Here is an 11,909-nt window from a genome sequence, read left to right on the forward strand (position 1 = left end):
AGAAAAATTCTCTCTCTCTCTCTCTCTCTCTCTCTCTCTCTCTCTCTCTCTCACAGGTCTGCCAATCCAATTCTATGGGCTCCCAACAAGAGCCACCAAAACCTTGTCCAACAGTACACACCTGGGCTTTCCCAGGAAGATTTTCCCTGGATCCTCTAATGGCCCCAAGCCAATGGAAAACTGGTAGGAGCAGGAGTCAAACTTAGTATGAAGGAGAGGTAGCAGCATGGGAGGTCAAAGACACATGAGATTCAAAAGCGTGGGGGCACAAAGTCCGCTGTGCCTGAGGAACAGCCATGCAATTCTCTGCGGGACAGAGAAGGAGGGACCTTAAGGGAGAGAAGTTTGCATTACGAGGCAGAAATGGACAGGAACTTTAAAAGACAAAAGGGAGGGAGAGCTAGGAAAGCAGAATAAACAAAAGGAGAGGTGGTAAGAGATCCTGGGCCAGAAAAGCTAAGGAAAACACAGGAGGTGAAGAAACAGGCAGGAGGACAGCGTAGGCTTCCCACCCAAGAGAAACCCACCATGGCGATGGGCCCCAGAAAACCCCCGACCAGGCCACTCCTCCCTCCTTCTCCCCTTGGCTGCTGCCCCCTCCCCCCTCTGCCCAGCATGGCCCTGCTCGGCTCCAGCTCCGGTGGCTTCCCTGCGGTCGGTTTATTTTTAAAAACGCCGACGCGGTCCCCCGCCTGCCCGGCCCTCACACTGTAGCCACAAGGGCCTCAGCCAAGCCCAGGGACCCCACCCATCTGTGGGGAGGTAGGGAGGGGTGAAAGAAGACAGCCAACCCTAGGCTGACATGAGACCCCGACTTTGGGGAGCAAGGCCAACCCCGTCCCTGAAGGCCAGAAAGAAAAACCAAAGTACTGGACTGTTCTGAGAGCCAAGCAATGAAGGTTAAGTCCCTTCATATCCTCAGTTTCCTTTTCTGGCTGATTGCTCTCTCTGTGAAGGGTAAGGAAAGGGGTTCCGGGATCCGAGCATGCGTTCCTATACCTGATCGTATGTATTGCCTTGTAGTACCCAGGATACCCACTTTCCAGTTTCCTGGTCCCTATCCTTGTTCCTCCACCCTAGAAAATAAAAGGTTTAGCCTCCCATGGTGGTGCATGCCCATAATCCCATCACTCAGAGGCAAGAGGGCAGATCTCTGTGGTCCAAGTAATCTAACTATAACCCTAGCGCTAACCCTGAGTTCCAGGACATTCCTAGTGGGACCTTGTCTCAAAAACTGAAAATAGCTGAGCTGGGAGGTGATGGCCCACACCTTTAATCCCAGGGCTCAGGAGGCAGAGACAGGCAGATCTCTGAGTTTGAGGCTAGCCTGGTCTATAGGGCAAGTTCCAGAACAGCCAGGGCTATACAAAGAAACCCTGTCTTGAAGGATGGCAGGGAGGGAGGGGAGGAAGGAGGAAGGATGGGAGATGAGACCGCCATTACATATGTTGAATACCCAGGGTCCTTGTTCCTAGTTCCCAGCTTTCTCCCACCTTCCTTCATTCACCCAACTTTATAGTTCTTAAAAATTAGTTTATTTTATTATAAGTATCTTTTACTATGCTAGGAATTGAACTCCAGGTCCCTTCCCTGCTGAGCAACCACCCTAGCACTGAGCTGTATCTGTCTCTAGAGTTTCCCAGTTCCTTGCCTCATGTCCCCCCCCCCCATCTCTCCCTCTTCCCAAATCCCCTTACCCCCAACAGCTGAGTCCCTCTCTGAATCCCAAGCTCCTCCCACTGCTGGAGAATGGACTCATAACAGACAGAGTGATCCGGAAGGAGATAAAGAACCCAGGATCCTAAAAACTAGGTAAAAGAAACAGAAACTGCCAGGTAACGCAACACTGGGGAAGCAGAGCTAGGCAGATCTCTGTGAGTTTGAGGCCAGCATGGTCTACGTAATAAGTTCCAGGACAGCCAGGGATATGAAGAAAGACCTTGTCTCAAAATTAATAAATACATAAATAGATAATAAATACTTAAAAAGAAAGAAAAAGAAAAGAAATGTAGAGACCAGGGTGTCTTTACGTTAGGGAATCTCCTATTCCCAGGGGGTAGGGGGACCTGAAAGCCTAGCGTCAGGTTTCTATAGTACCATGATACATTCTATTGCCAAATGCTTCCCCAAGCCTGTGTCTTTCCAGAAAGTCTCTGAACTGCCCCTCCCCCAGGCACTAGTGCCACGTTGGCAGGGCAGGCACGATATCCATTGACACCAGTCCCTGCCCTGGGCGGACCCAGGACTTATATGCATCTCTTTCCTCTTACTTTCTCAACACTATTGTTTCAGTGGTGGCTCAACATAAAACCTGTTGAGTAAAAATAATTAATAACAACAATAACAATAATGATAACGGTTCAGCAGCTTCCCAGGAAAGCCTGCGCACTTGAATTTGATTCCCAGAATCCAAGATGGAATTAGAAAACTGATTCCCAAACGTTTTCCCCTGACCTCCACACAGGAGCAATGGTACACATGTGCCCATAGTCACACATATACATAATAATAAGTAAAGTTAGAGTCTGTTGGGGAAAAGGGCATGGTAACAATTTGTACACAATGCAGCTGAAAGTAGATCTCTGTACCTGGGATATCTGGTTAGAGAGCCGGTCCACCCAGAGGCTTGTACGCCACTACCTCAAACTCAGTCATAAACTCATTGTCTCATAGCCTTGCAGACACCATTTCTTGTTTGGACTAAGTACTAAGACAATTCAACTTGTATGCGTATATGCACTCTTGTGCATACCTATGTGCTATACACACACACACACACACACACACCCAGGCACACACAGTCAGCAATGTGTATAACTGTATCTAACACACGTAAGTCAGTGGACCCTTAAGTCCAAAAGCCTCCTGCTGGCAAACACACACACACACACACACACACTTACACACACTCACCCTCTCCTTCAGGTTTCACACACACACACACCCTCTCCTTCAGGTTGAACTAGTCAGCCTTCTGATGAGTCAATCAGCAAAGACTAGTCACTCCTGGGACCTGAGTTAGGGCACCCAGAACGGAGATTTTGTTGTTTTGCTTTGTTTTTGAGACAGGGTTTCTTGATGTCACTCTGGCTATCCTGGAACTCTCTATGTAGATCAGGCTGGCCTTGAACTCACCTGCTTCTGCTTCTGCCTCCCAGGTGTTTCGATTAAAGAGATTAAAGATTTGTGTCACTATATTGGACTGAAATAAGACCTCAAGAATAAGGACAATTCTGTAGGACAATACTGGAGGGCACTGGCATTTAAGGTGTATTGTCTCACCCCAGATCCTCCAGAGACACCCTGAAAGCAGCCTAGAGATGATGACACAAACATCAGAAGATACAGAAGAACTCAGGCTCTGAGTGGTTTGAGTCCTTCCTTCCGACTCTGTGCCTTGGGTCCCCTAGAAGCCCTGACAAAGTTAGTGGTTTCTCAAGATCCTACACCCACATAGTACCCTGGTTCTCTCCATCTTCAGAACCAGAGAGGCAAGGGACCGCTGCTGGGGTCCCAGCCTGGAGGGGAAGTGGCCCAGTCCTCCCTGGAGCCTCCCACTCCCAAAATAGAGCTTAGTTTGTCTTTGGCTGAAAGCTAAATATTTGTGAGCCGGGCAAGCGGCCTCAGACCCTGTCCCTCCTCCTTGCTTCCCTCTCAGTCCTGGGCTCAGTTCCCCTGGCCAGCCCCCCACATGCAGGGCTGCCCTCCTTCTCTCTCACACACCAGCTCACAGGCCAGGCTCTTTCCTAAACACAGACCTGACCAGATCTTGCTTAATGTGGGAGCCCTAGACACGGGTCCCCCTAACCCAAAGACCAGTAGCCAAAGGCTTCTCCATCCCTGCTCAGACACCATCGGCTGTCAGCCTACCTGTTCTCCCTGCCTATCTCTTCTCCTTCCTTTCTCCACGGTTAGTGGCTTAGCTAGCCTTAGGAGTCCTGGCTTTCTTCTTTGACTGCCCTCTGACCCCTGGCTCTGTTTCCCTTCCTTGCTTGTACCCTCTGCTTGCCCCTCCCAGGACCTTACTCCTCCTCTTCATGAGAAGGACACTGGAAGTGACTAGCATTACAGCTACTGTCTCTGTGAGCCGAGGGGGTGGGGTAGGCATGGATTAGAACCAGGAAGATTGTAGCTGGTTTCTTAAGGAAGAGGAGGGAACAGTTACCTCAAGCAGAGAGGACGCCATCCTCAGGCTGGGGACCGGGTCCCAAGGAGTCAGGCAGATGGAGAGAACCGAGGAGCCAGTGGGAGAGGGAAAAGGGAGAGGGAGGGAGAATGGGAGAATGGGAGAGAAGAGATCTAAAGTTAGAAGGAACTGGGGGGGGGGGCTGCTCTCTGTCTGTAGGGATCCTCCCTCTAATTACAGCTTTCCCAGCGGAGAAGACTCCGGATCCAATGAGGAAGGCGAGAGAGGGAGGCAGAGGGTCCAAATTTCCTGCTCCATTTGCTGAGCTCCCCCCAAAGAAGGGATCTGGGAGGGAGAGGAGAAAAGGGGGTGCCCAGGGATCGGGTGGGAAGCAGGAATACGGGCAAGTTGTCAGAGCTTCCTTGGGGGCGCTACGGGGAAAGGTGAAAGGGGTTGGTAGACCCAGGTGTCCCACATACCCTAGAAATCCAATAGGCATCTATGGGCAGTGCCCCAGAGCTGCCCAGAATCTGTACCTGGGAAGGCTAGGGTTGGCTGTCCCGTCTCCTCTCAAGAGGTCTGGCACGAAGATTACTGGCAATGGGTGGCCCCGAGGGCGCTGGGAGGGATCCGCTCCTCTCTCAGACCGGCTCACTCTCGTTCCCACTCAGATCCAATCCTACAATCCTACTCTTGACTCAAAGAGTCCTTGCTGCTACTCAGTGGCGCGGCAGCTTCTGTCGCTGCTGCTGCTGCTGCTGCTGCTGCTTCTGTTGCTGCTGTTGCTGCTACCACCGAGGCTGCCGCCGCCGCCGCTGCCGCGCTGCTGAGGGAAGGAACAGGAGGGAAAAGGAACAAACCCCAAACCACTAATTAGAGATCTGGGGGGGAGGAGGGGGATTGGGGACGACACTCACACAGAAAGACTGGAACACACTGACACACACACTCATGAGCAAACACGGGGATGATGCACGCATACGTACTCTCTGCTACCCACATGGGGACTGTCACTGTGATGAATGAACACAAAGTCATCATATACAGCGAGCACACAATGGGGGCACCTACACTACCACCTACCACCCCCCAAGCTGGTGATGGAGACTTTTTGTTCATTCAGCCACCACTAGATCAGAATAGCAATGTGCATGTGCGTGCGTGTGTGTGTGTGTGTGTGTGTGCCCGCGCGCGCATGCGCGCGTGCATGCATGTGCACACATGTGTGTTCCCGTGTGTGTGTGTGTGTGTGTCTGTGCGTTTGCATATGGGTGCGTGCGCACACACATGTGTATATGTGCATCTGTATATGTGTGCATGTGTGTATATGTATGTGTGTGTATGTGAGAGTGTGCATTTGTGTGTACCTGTGTGTGTATATGTATTGTATGAACAAGTATGCGTGTGTGTCTGTGTGTATATGTGTGTATGTGTGTGCATATGTGAGTGTGTATGCATATGTGTGTGCATTGTGAGTATGCATTTGTATATATGTGTATGCATATGTGTGCGTGTGTGTGCATGTATATGCCTATGTGTGTGTGCCTGTGTGTATATATGTATGTGTATGTGTGTGTGCATGAGTGAGCATGCATTTGTGTGTATGTATATGCATGTGTATATGTATGTGTGTGTGTATGTGTGTGTGTTGTGTGGAGTAGGGGGGATGATATGCCAAGTGTGCTTTTTTCTACTGCAATGTCAGTGTTTCAGTGTCAATGAGTTACAATCTAGAGCCAGCCTGGAGCAGGTGATGGAGAGCGGGAAGACCTTGTTGTGGTTTGCAGAGGAGGGCAGCCTCAATTTCACTGTTAGGCAATGAGACCTAGGCCCACCTCAGTTTGCAGGACAGATCCTGGAACCGGAGATGATTTGAGGCAAGCAGATCTGAGGGGCAGAGCAATTCATTCACACCCACACGTAGACTCTTAGGATCAATCTCCCCCAAAAGGAACACTCTGGTCTCTATCATTCCTTCCGAGTCACCAGGTGCTATCCCTGACGCCCTCCTAGCTAGAGATTTAATTTCCACCCTTCAATAGGTAGCTTCTCTCTTTTAATTTCTTTTTTTTTTTTTTTTTTTTTTTTTTTTTGGTTTTTGAGACAGGGTTTCTCTGTGTAACCCGGGCTGTCCTGGAACTCACTCTGTAGACCAGGCTGGCCTCGAACTCAGAAATCCGCCTGCCTCTGCCTCCCAAGTGCTGGGATTAAAGGCGTGCGCCACCACCGCCCGGCCAGGTAGCTTCTCTCTTAAGTCATCTTGCTTCCCTGGGTGGGATCTCCTGCTCTCTTCTCAATGGGAGCAACTCCCTCTGCTTACTCCAGAAAGAACTTAGGCTAGTGCTTAATCAGGACTTCCAACTGTGGCATCCAATCCCAATGAGAAAGAAAAAGGAATCTCAGTCAAGATGGGAGAGGGAAGTTTAAAATATTTATTAACTGATACCTCGACCCTAGGATAAGTTCATGGGAGAAGGCTGGATAGCTAAGTGGTTCCACAGCGGGGCTGTCTTGGGAGGAGGTCTGGAGGAGGACTGCAGGGCAGCCCAATCACTGCAGGGCAGCCCACCATCACCCTCTGTTCTCAGCCAATTTTGCCTGACCCTTCCCACTCTTTACTCTCTAGCAACCCTCAATTTCTCTTCATGGGGAAGAGTACCCACTTTCTTGTTGCTTTTGACCTTACAGCTCTTCAAAGAAAAACCAGAGAGATGGAGAGGAGATGGAGGCTCAGGAACATGGCAGTTTAAGCAGCAAGCAGAAGCAGCATTCAGGTAGGGTTCAAGAGTTCTGGGTTCCAACTCCCAGGAGGGCTGAGGATATAACTCAGTGACAAAGTGCATGCTAAACCCTGGGTTGAATTTAATCCACTGTCTGTCTGTCTGTCTGTCTGTCTCTCTCTCTCTCTCTCTCTCTCTCTCTCTCACACACACACACACACACACTCACACACACAATTTCACAAAGAAACCCTGTGAGCCCAACATTCAAGGAAAGTATTGGAGCCAGGTAGCTGTCAGACAAAGGAGTGAAGCAAAAGAAAAAAAAAAAAAAAAAAAAAAAAAAAAAAAAAAAAAAAAAAAAAAAACAGAAGGACCAGAGGACACACAGAGCGAGGGAAGCAGTCCAAGAGAACCTGAAAGGTATTAGCATAGAAGAGGAGCTGGGGTGTGGTGGTGCACATCTTTAATCCCAGTACTTGGGAAGCAGAAGCAGGCAGATCTTTATGATTTTGAGGCCAGTCTGGTCAACATGGCAAGTTCCAGGCCAGCCAAGGACACATAGTGAGGCCCTGTTTCAATAAATAAATAGATGATAGATAGATAAATAGACAGATAAAGTAAATAAAAATTGTAAAAGGCCAGTATGGTATTTTTTATGTAGCCCTGCCTGAAACTTAATTCCTTTAATTCCAGCACTCAGGAAGCAGAGGCAGAGGCAGGAGGATCTCTGTGAGTTCGAAGCCAGTATGGTCTACACATCAAGTTCTAGAACAGCCGGGGCTATATAGAAAAACCCTGTCTCGGGCTGGAGAGATGCCTCAGCGGTTAAGAGCACTGACTGCTCTTCCAGAGGTCCTGAGTTCAATTCCCAGCAACCACATGGTGGCTCACAACCATCTGTAATGAGATCAGTGCCCTCTTCTGGTGTGTCTGAAGACAGCTACAGTGTACTCATATAAATAAATAAACCTTTAAAAAAAAAAAAAAGAAAAAAGAAAAACCCTGTCTCAATAGGAAAAAAAAGAAAGGAAGGAAAGAAAGAAAGAAAAGAAACAAAACAAACAAACAAACACTTCAGACACCTGGCTTTGAAAAGGACAAAAAAAAAAAATCCAAAAAACAAAAACAGAGAGCACAAAAGAAAAAGCAGCAACAACAAAAAACACCTTAAAAGAAACAGAAAGAAACTCAAAGAAACAAAAATGGGACACAATGATTCAGAAGGGGGGGGAGGGAAGCTGGAGGAGTGACCGGTCCGGAGGAGGTGGAAGGTAAAGCTGCCAGCAGGTGGGGGGCGGGGACGGAGTATAAATAGGGCATAATTGTGTCCGATGATTACACGGGCCACCCCACCCGTCTGCCCAAAAGGAAGTGCCCGTGGTGGGATGTTCCTATGACCTCGTAGTTGTCCATGGGGGGTGGGGTGATGAGCAGGACTCTGAGGCAAAGTGTTAGCTGAATTTCTAGGGCTTTAGCTAAGAAACTGCAAAGAAGAAAAGGAAGCTTTCCAGAAATTACTGCATCACTAGACAAACAGAGGATACACCAGTCAGGAAACTGAGGCAGGAGGCAACTCTAGACCCTAGGGACAAAGTAAGAGATGCAGTCTGCACTCAGACCTGGCTGGACACGGAAGAGTGAAGGAGCAAGGGAAGGATAAAGAGATGAAAGGAAAGACTCAGGGGTTGAGCTAAGGCAAGGGTCGGCCTTGTGGGAAGGGATACAGGTAGTCAAATCCAAACAATGTTAGGAAAAGAAACAAAAGGAGCAGGGTCCCCGGAAGATGTAAGAGCCAGAAACCTGGTAGAGAAAAAGCACACCGACAAGCCTCCTGGAGCCGGGCAAAGGGCTGCTTAAAGCTCAGAGATGCCACCATCACCCAGTGCCCTCAGGCCCTGGTTTCTGACTTCCCTCGAATGCCAGTTAAAGACAGTAGTGCAAGCCAGCTGTGGACCTGGTATCCCTGCTCCCCACCGACTCTCCGGTGCCCTCAGGGGCTGGGGGCAGCAAAAGGAATCCCTTACCAAGGACCTACATCTACCCTCACAGGCCTCCCTCAGCCCAGCCTCCCAGGGGGTGGGGCAGCCCAGGCAGAGGCGCCATGTGGCAGGGGCGGGTAGAGGCTGCGGCTCTGGCCCTTCCAGTATAAATCCCCTAGGCATCTGGTTTCTATCCACCACCCCCCACCACCCTGGGGGCCCCTCAGCCTCCGCCCATGGCCACCCAGACGCTGAGCTCTGAGATGGACGTCCCTTGAAGGGTGGATGGTGCCTTTCTGATCTTCCAATGCCAGCACTGGGCTGAACCGCAGGGACCACGGGGACCACGGGGACCACTCCCTTCCCTTCCTCCCTCCCTTGAGAGATCCAGGGTGGGCTTCCCTACACTAGAGGGGCTGAATCTGGAACCTGCCTTCCATTCTCTCTAAAGATTTTGTATCTCTTCAGAAAGGTGGGGTGGGGGACGAAACGGGGAGAATGAAAGGTTTTGTGCCCTGCTCCTTGAGGGGAGCTACCTTCTTCCACAACCTCTGCCTGTGCCCACCTGTTTAGGTGGAGCTGTCTCTGAAATCGCTAATCCAAGGGGACCCCTAGGCTCTTCCCTTGGAACTGTTATAGATTTGGCTGCTCAGAGAGACTCAGCAGAGAGAACTGAACAGAACCCATGAGATTGAAAGGTATCCCCACATGCCCGATGAATAACATCCAGTCAGGTACACACACTAGCACACTTCCCGGAGAACACAGGACCCATTCACATAGGGTAATATGCAGACATCCACACTAACACACACCGATTCACAGCTGTACATACAAACACTTAACCCTAAGGCTCCCTGATTCCCATTCATACCAGCACAAATGCATACGCACCAGTTCACACACACATCCATGCAGACTCAATGACCTTGACACTCCCCGTGAACCCACATCAGCACATCTCCACACAGGCAAGTGATCCCATACTCGGGAGAATAGAGACAGAAGAATCACAAGTTTATAAAGTTACCCTCAGCTACATAGTGAAGTCAAAGGTTAGCCTGGGCTATATGAGAAGGCAAATAAGCAAATCTGAAAATAGGCATCAAGAAGATGTCGCTCTTTCTCCCTCCTACTAGAGTAGAAGCCACCTTTAATACCTTTGATACTTTAATACCCACACCATAGAATCCAGAGACTCAGATGGCCTTAGCAGACTCCTCAGCTCTGGGGAACCCCAGGCATTCCTACCCCCACCCAACTGCCCCCCTGCTCTGTGGCCCTGACTCATCTCTCCCTCTGTGGAGCTCCCCAACCACAGGGGCCTGGAAGAGAAGCTTGGAAAGTTGCGCTCATGTCCCGGGGCCCTAGTCTGGCTGGCCACTACCCACCCCCAAAGCACCCAGCCCCAACCCTCCCCTCCAGTGGTGACTTCAATGACGGGCAATCTAAGACACTCAGAGATAGGAAAACAGAAAGACAAAAGGAGCCAGACACAGAGTAAGAGACTAACATCTCAGTTACGAGGAGGTAAAGGATCATGAGTTCAAGGCTGGCTTGGAAGACATGGTAAAAACACATCTCAAAAAGAAAGGATGCCAGGTGTGCTGGCCCATGCTTATAATCACAGCACTCGGGAAGCTGAGGCAGGAGGATTGTCAAAAGTTCCAGACCATCCTAGGCTCCATACTGAGTTCTGGTCCAATATGAGTTAGTGTGACATCTGTCTGAAAAACCAAAATAGAGATAAGCCAGACAGTTCCATGGGGAAGGAACTTTCTGCCAAGCCAGAAAACTTGAGTTTGAGCCCCAGAACCCATATGGAAAGAACTGACTCCTGAAAATTGTCCAATGACCGCCCCCCTCCCACATGTGTGCTGTGGCACATGCCCCTTCCTTATAAAGAAATAAAGAACTTATTTTAAAACAAAACCAACAAAAAACCAGAAAAGACAAAGACAGGGAAACAGAAAATAGGCACACAGTAGGGACACAGACAAGAACAGCTGCTAATCTGACAGAACTGAAGAGCAATCCCTGGAAACCAGAGACACTTTCCATGGGTCAAGGGAAGAACTTACTCTGGGCTCAGGAGTTGGACACTGCCTAGTGCCTCTGTCGAGCATTTTAATTTGACATTGAGGAGTCTGCAGCTCAGAGGCAAAGCCGATGGCACATGAAGGGGTTAGGGAGACAAATTCTATCCAAGACATCATGGAAAAGAAATCCCTCACCCCAACAAGTATGTATACACAAATACAGGTTCTCTGTCTCCTGGCAGCAGCAAGAGAACTCTTGGTTCCCTTCTTCACTGAACCTCAGTTTCCTTGGTTGATATCTGAGCCTTGAAATGAAACTGCAGCTTCAGGGAGCCTATGACAAGAGAGAGAAGAAGCAAGGACAGAGAGGGCCTGGGAGGAAGACCTGGGAGGAAACAGGAAAACAGGTGTACCTGGGAACATGAAAAGCTACCCTGGCTGAGTATCTACAGGTCAGTGTTGAACTAAGACCCTCTCAGTCTCTGGGAAAAGCCCCAGGTGTTCCCTTCTATAGCCGGTATTAAAACTTGGAACACAGAGATCCATATGGCCCCTGCGCGAGGATGATACACAAGTTCATGAAATGTTCCATATTTTTATTTTATTTATTTATTTATTTATTTATTTATTTATTTATTTATTTATTTTCGAGACAGGGTTTCTCTGTGTAGCCCTGGCTGTCCTGGAACTCACTCTGTAGACCAGGCTGGCCTCGAACTCAGAAATCCACCTGCCTCTGCCTCCCAAGTGCTGGGATGAAAGGCGTGCGCCACCACTGCCCAGCTCCATATTTTTATTTTTAGAGAATAAGTATGCCCCGAAATCTGTCACACGAAATATATTAGCATCTTTAGCACTCACTGGAGAGCTGACTCAGTGATAATGAACATACACTGCTCTAGAGAATGACCTGAGTTCGGTCCTCCCTACCCATATCAGGTCGCTCACAACCACCACTTATAATTCCAGCTCCAGCTCTGATGTCTCTGGCTTTTGCAGGCACCTGCTCTCATACACACACACACACACACACACACACACA

General features: G+C 49.3%; 1 protein-coding gene and 1 pseudogene across 2 annotated transcripts in view; one reads left to right on the forward strand and one right to left on the reverse strand.

Moving 5' to 3' along the window:
• Sp7 (Sp7 transcription factor) overlaps window positions 1-4,916 on the reverse strand; it is an 8,745-nt gene extending 3,829 nt beyond the window's left edge. Inside the window, exon 1 of one of the 2 annotated variants that reach the window (XM_028781213.1) lies at window positions 4,663-4,916. Coding sequence is in view for 1 of the 2 variants with exons in the window: in XM_028781212.1 (XP_028637045.1) it covers window positions 4,166-4,186 (21 nt within the window). In the remaining variant the exon portion in view is untranslated. Of the gene's footprint in view, window positions 1-4,165; window positions 4,280-4,662 lie in introns of those variants that run through there. The other variant, XM_028781212.1, reaches the window with a different exon arrangement.
• Window positions 4,917-11,367: 6,451 nt separating this feature from the next.
• LOC114632630 lies at window positions 11,368-11,465 on the forward strand (annotated as a pseudogene).
• Window positions 11,466-11,909: the final 444 nt, after the last annotated feature.

Source organism: Grammomys surdaster, unplaced genomic scaffold (genome assembly GCF_004785775.1).
Source record: "Grammomys surdaster isolate TR1022 unplaced genomic scaffold, NIH_TR_1.0 374, whole genome shotgun sequence".
Classification (NCBI taxonomy): Eukaryota; Metazoa; Chordata; class Mammalia; order Rodentia; family Muridae; genus Grammomys; species Grammomys surdaster.